At 43.2% G+C, this 6,827-nt stretch overlaps 1 protein-coding gene across 1 annotated transcript; it reads left to right on the forward strand.

Moving 5' to 3' along the window:
* The first annotated feature begins 2,157 nt into the window (after positions 1-2,157).
* On the forward strand, positions 2,158-4,139 carry LOC115961631. The gene is made up of 4 exons (XM_031080575.1): positions 2,158-2,283; positions 2,924-3,028; positions 3,137-3,322; positions 3,741-4,139. The coding sequence occupies exons 1-4, from the start codon at positions 2,158-2,160 to the stop codon at positions 4,137-4,139; spliced, it is 816 nt and encodes a 271-aa protein (XP_030936435.1).
* Positions 4,140-6,827: the final 2,688 nt, after the last annotated feature.

Here is a 6,827-nt window from a genome sequence, read left to right on the forward strand (position 1 = left end):
TACTCAAGATTTTATCAACATAAAAAGGTGAGTCAATGAACTAAAACATATCAACATGGGTTACACAAATAATCACATATAAATGAAACCATAATAGACAATCTATAAAGTAATAATAGCATTACGACACACAACTCAAGAGTAGATGCAAGAGACATGCGACTTCAACAACATATTTGTCAAATATAATCAAAAATACGGAAAATGAATTGAAACCAAACAATCAACATATCACATATATCAATCACGGCACAGATTTTTGTTGTTCTCCAAATAAAAACAATTAACATATCACATATATCAATCACGGCATATAGGAAATAAATCTCGGCAAACATACTAATACAAATAACAATACAAAATCCATGATTAAGTGTGGTTTGCTCTAATACCACTGAAAGTTTTTGCAGAAGAAATATAAAACAAAAATTTATATTTATATTTTCATTTAAAGATCGTTGTACCACACAGCCATGATTTCTAAATAGAAAAAAATTGCATACCTCTCTTAGCAACCCAAGCGTGTTGCCTCCCAAGGTATTTTTACGTCTCTCTGTGTGTGTCTCTCTGTGTGTTTCTTTTTGGGTTTTCAAAACACTGTAGTATCACTCAGTAGTTCTAAAGATGATAAAATTAAAGTAGACGAACTCGTCCAAAAAATCCTTCCATAGGCAACGGTACTGAGATAATGGATGATCAAAACATAAGGACAAGACGACGGATTAATACGCTAGATGGAGAATATACAAGACAAATGGATCCTCTATAGTGGACAAATTCTAGCGATACGGACGAAAGGGGGACGAATATTAAGGCTACGTGGCTTAAGTGGTCTCCAAGGAACCCTAAATGGAAATGTCTTGCACCTTATGAGTAACCTTAGTCAATAGAATCCTTATATAGGAAGAATCCCGCAAAATACGTACATTTATGAAAATCTTCCCCACAAGGAAACATCTTCTTAGTCAAGAAACGAAGGTCGGTTCTACATTACTATAAAAACCCAAAACCCCCAGAAAACAAGGTACATATAATTTACCCTAGCTCTGGCACTCTAAAGTTGTAAAAGTTCTCTAACTTAACTTTCGAAGGGTATTTGGCCGGTACCACACCAGTACTTTCTGCAAGGTTTTCTTTGTTTTTGTTTTGCAGGTTCTATCTAGGGCACGTGAGGACTGTGTGGCTCACTGACGATTTTTGACATCATTAGTTGGCGCCGTCTATGGGAAACATAAGTAGACTAGAAGCCACACTACCACTTCCCGGAAAAAGAATTGCATGGTACTTACTCGCTCAATGGCAACCAACAACAGTTGAGATGAACCATGCATTACTGCCCTAGAAAGACAAGTGTAGAGCCTAGCTGTAGCGGTAGAATGCCATACTAAACAAAACCACGACCTGAAGGAACAGTTATGCCAAAGAGATGTTAGGCCTAACAGTCATAGAGAAGAGCAAAAGGGCACCAGTGCCAAAAAAAGGGACCAAGAAGGACTAGAAGGCAACAATGCTTTGAGCAACCAAGAGCAACAAGATACCAGCCATCCATCCATCGCAAAAACAGCACCTCTATACATGGTCGCAAAGATTCAGATGATGAAGGAGATGATGGACTTCATGATGAATGCCCTCAAAGGACGGGTGTCAAGCAACCTCGACAAGTTAGTCCACTGAACAGACTCGCCTTTTATCGTACCCATCACTTCATTTCCCTTTCCACCGAAGTTCTGTATGCCACAGGTAGAAGCCTATGACAAGTCAAAAGATCCCTTAGATCAGCCGGAATCATTCAAAACCCTTATGCACTTGCAAGGAGTGGCGGAAAAAATCATGTGCCGGGCTTTCTCGACTATGTTGAAGGGTCTTGCAAGGGTATGGTTTAGCAAACTGATGCCTAACTCCATCAGTACCTTCAAAGAGTTGAGCGCGTAGTTTGTCTCGCACTTTATAGGGGGGCATAGGTATAAGAAGTCCATTGCGTGCCTGATGAGCATCAAGCAATGGGAGGAGGAAACACTGAGATCTTATATAACCTACTTTAATAAGGAGGCCCTTTCAATTGATGAAGCTAATGACAAGATACTAGTGACTGCATTTACCAATGGGTTATGGAAGGGGAAGTTTCTATTTTCCTTATACAAAAATGACCTAAAAACCATGTCGGATATACTTTATAGGGCTACTAAGTACATGAACGTGGAAGACGCATTGCTAGCCCGAGAAGAGAAGCCCAAGAAGAGGGAGAGACAAGAGGATGCACACCAAGATAGGGGATGGAAGATGGCTAGGACCAGAGAATGATGGGAGGATAGGCGCTCCAAACCCCCCACTGGAAGGTTCAACAGTTTCACCCCACTGATCGCCCTAATTGATCTGGTATTGATGTAGATCAAGGACGATATGACCTTGATGTGGCCTAGTAAATTGAAGGGAGATCCCAGCAAAAGGTCCAGAGACAAGTATTTCCATTTCCATTGAGATCACGGTCATGATACGTTTGAGTGTTATGACTTGAAGCAACAGATTAAGGTCCTAATCAGACAAGGGAAACTATAGCGATTCGTCAGCAAAGAAATGGTCGACCCACCATAGGAGTAGGCCACAAGAAGGGAGGACGAGCACCCCAAGCCCCCCTAAGGAACACAAGGATGATTGTAGGGGGTACCACAGCTTCTAGTTTGTCCAAAATGGCACATAAAACTTACCTAAGGATGGTTCAAAGTGTCCAGCTGACGGGTTTCGTTCCAAAGATGGCATGGGTCGACAACCCTATAATTGGGTTTTTGAGGAAAATGCTTGACGTCTCCACCACCCGCACGACGATGCACTCGTTGTTAGCATACAAGTAGGGAGCTATAATACTCCCCGGGTCCTTATAGACAATGGGAGCTCTGCTGATATCCTCTATTACTTGGCATTTCAGCAAATGAGGATTGAGCGGGAGTTACTGGTTCCAACTAACGCGTCGCTTGTCGGATTCGGAGGAATGAGAGTATACACCCTCAGTGTGGTCACATTGCCCATGATGGTTGGAGATTACCCCAAATAGATTACGAAGGATGTCACATTCCTAGTTGTTGATTGTTCATCCGCATATACTACTATCCTGGGCCATCTGACCCTTAACTTATGGAAGGCTATAACTTTAACTTACCACCTGATGATCAAGTTCCCCACCGAGTACGGAGTGGGAGAGGTACGAGGGGACCAAGTAGCAGTGTACGAATGCTACATTGCCATGTTGGAGATGGACGATCACTTACAAACCTTGTGTAAAGAAGAACAACAGATGGTGGCAGAACTTGTGGAAGGTTTGGAAAAGGTACTCTTAGATGAGTCTAGGCTTGAGAATGACTAGGACCAGCACTCTCGCTAGCCTACTAGTCTGTCAGGCGCTCGCAACGTTTCTAAATAAGAACCAAGACGTCTTTGCTTGGAGCCACGAGGACATGCCCAGAATTGATCCTTCCATCATAGTCCACAAGTTAAACGTATCACCCTCTTTAACTCCTATCCATCAGAAGAAATGGGTGTTCGCATAGGAGCGAGATAGGGTTATAGCTGAAGAGGTTTGCAAACTACTGGAAGTAGACTTCATATGAGAAGTATATTATCCTAATTGGTTGGCAAACGTAGTGATGGTCAAGAATGCCAACGGAAAGTGGAGGATGTGTATGGACTTTATGGACTTTACATACTTAAATAAGGCATGCCTAAAGGATAGTTACTCATTTCTGCAGATTGTTATCTTGGTGTATTCAATAGCGAGACACCAGTTGTTGAGCTTTATGGACTCGTTTTCTGGCTGCAACCAGATCAAGATGGATGAGGCTGATCGAGAAAAGACCTTATTCATCACCAGCCAAGGGCTTTTCTGTTACAAAGTGATGCAATTTGGACTCAAGAATACGGGTGTTACGTATCAAAGGTTGATGAACAAGATGTTCACACATCAGATTGGGAGGAACATTCAAGTCTACGTAGACAATATGTTGGTAAAAAGCCAACAGGAAGACGACCATCTAGAAGACCTTAAGGAAACCTTTGATACCCTTCGCTCTTACAACATAAAGCTAAATCCAAAAAAATGCGCATTCGGGGTGATGGCTGGAAAGTTCCTAGGGTTCATGGTGTCCTAGAGAGGTATAGAGGTCAACTTGGACAGGATACAGGCAATAATGGAGATGACGCCGCCAACAAACATCGAAGAAGTACAAAGTCTTAACGGCAAAGTAGCTGTACTAAACAGGTTTATCTTAAGAGCAATGGACAAATGTCTACCTTTCTTCCGCACATTAAAGAAGTTCTTCGAGTGGACGGTAGAATGTCAGCAGGCATTTGAAAACCTGAAGTCATACTTGTCCTCCCCACCATTGCTGAGTCCCTCCAAATTAAGGGAAGAATTGTTTCTCTACCTGGCCATCTCCCCGGCAACCGTTAGTGCTGCCTTGGTCAGAGAAGAGGACAGGGTACAGAAGCTTATATACTACACAAGCCAGGCACTCCAAGGCGCAGAAGAGAGATACCCCCTCGACTGAGAAGCTTGCCTTCACATTAGTAATTGCGGCGCGTAAGCTTAAGCCATACTTCCAGGCCCACACTGTGGTCATCCTAATAGACTAGCCCCTACAAAGAGCAATGAACAGCCTTGAAGCTGCTTGACGGATCGCACTATGGGCAATTGAGTTGAGCGAATTTAACATACAGTATCACCCACGTATGGCCATGAAAAGGCAGGTAGTCGCTGACTTCATTGCGGAATTCACCAACATGGAAGGCCAGGGGGCAGGAGTGTGTCCTCAATGAAGTATCCACACGGACGAGTCATCCAACAAGTAGGCAGGCGGAGCTGGTATAGTACTCCATTCCTTGAAAGGGGACAAGGTCGAATGCATGGTCCGACTTGATTTCCCTACAACCAATAATGAAGCGGAGTACGAAGCTTTAGTAGTAAGGCTGGATCTCGCCAAAGCAGCAGGAGCCACAAATGTGGTCATCTACTGCGACTCTCAAGTAGTCACAAGTAAACGGCAACTACGAGTGCAAGGGTGAATGGATGAAGAAGTATCTGGAGCAAGTGAAGAAGTGGATAAACGACCTTCAAGCGAAGTTTGTTCAAATCCCAAGGGAGGAGAACGAGCAAGCCGACCATCTTGTCAAGGTTGCATCAGCAAAGCATATGCTCATCCCTAGTCATGTACTATCCTTTGTTCAGATCTCACCATTAAAAAATGGCGTTAATGTGTAGGAGATAGGTTCCGGGAAAAACTAGACTACACCATTAATCTCCTACCTAAAAGACGGCGTGCTACCTGATTGCAAGGAAGCTGCAAGGAAGTTAAAGGTTCCGGTAGCATGGTTTGTGCTAATCAAAGACATCTTATACAAAAAAGGCTTCTCCCACCTGTACCTGAGATGTCTTAGCTCCGAGGAGGCAGACTATGTCATGAGAGAAGTCCACGAAAAAGTCTGTCGAAACCATGCTAAATCACGGTCTTTAGTACACAAATTGATTCTGGCTGGATACTATTGGCGTACCATGCAAAAGAATGCCCATGCGTACGTCAAAGCTTGTGACAAGTGTCAGAGGTTTGGAAACCTTATTCGACAACCAACAGAAGAACTCACCCCAATGACTGCCCCATGGCCTTTTGCCCAATGGGGATTAGATATCATAGGTCTATTCCCAACAGCAATTACACAGCTGAAATTCCTAGTAGTCGGCATAGACTACTTCACCAAGTGGGTAGAAGCTAAAGCCCTGGCCACCATTATAGAGAAGAATGTGCGAAGCTTTGTATGGAGGAACATCATTTGCAGATATGGTATACCCAAAGTATTGATCTCAGAAAACGAGAAGCAGTTCGACAACGACTTGTTCAGAGACTTTTGCTTAAAACTAGGGATTAAGAATCACTATTCATCACTCGCCCACCCTCAGGCCAATGGATAAGTTGAGGTCATGAACCAATCCTTGCTCAAAATTATCAAGACTCGGCTTAAGGGGGCAAAGGGTATATGGCCAGAAGAATTGCCAAGTGTTATATGGGCATACAGGACAATGGCGAGGACGCCTACAGGAAAGACACCGTTCCGACTAGCATATGGAAGTGAGGCAGTCATCCTGGCTGAAGTAGGACTCATAAGCTACAGAGTGGGAAACCATGACGAGAGTAGGAATGACGAAGCTATGCGCCTGTAGCTTGATCTGGTGGACGAGGTTAGAGCAACGACTGAGCAAAGATTAATGCGGTACCAGGACCTCATGGCCAAGCACTACAACTCCAAAGTCAGACACAAGGACTTCCAAGTTAGAGATCTTGTCTTCAGGAAGGTAACGGGCACCATGAGAGACACCTCCTAGGGAAAGCTAGGACCTAATTGGGAAGGACCCTACATGATCGCTTCATGGCAGAGGAAAGGTACCTACCACTTGGAGACACTAGACGAGCAAAAGTTGCATCACCCATGGAACACAGAGCACCTAAAGAAGTACTACCAATAAACGGGCACGGATGACAATACTCCTTATTTCCAGTTTATTTCCTTCTAGTTAATTTTCACTATTTACAGTACTTTTAAGCTCGAAGGGCAGTTTTTTATTTTTCAAGAACAATTTATACGCATATTTATCACAATAAGAAGAGTTATTCATAAATATCATGCGCATATATAAATTTCTACAAAACCATGTCTACAACCAATTTCTTATGTGAGCGGATGCCTTGCGACTTGTTAAAGTCTATAAGTGGACAGGTTCATCCTAACAAGATGCCTTAAAATTATTAAGTCCATAAGTGGACGGGTTCATCTCAAGGGGTGATCCA

Source organism: Quercus lobata, chromosome 9 (assembly GCF_001633185.2).
Source record: "Quercus lobata isolate SW786 chromosome 9, ValleyOak3.0 Primary Assembly, whole genome shotgun sequence".
Taxonomy (NCBI): Eukaryota; Viridiplantae; Streptophyta; class Magnoliopsida; order Fagales; family Fagaceae; genus Quercus; species Quercus lobata.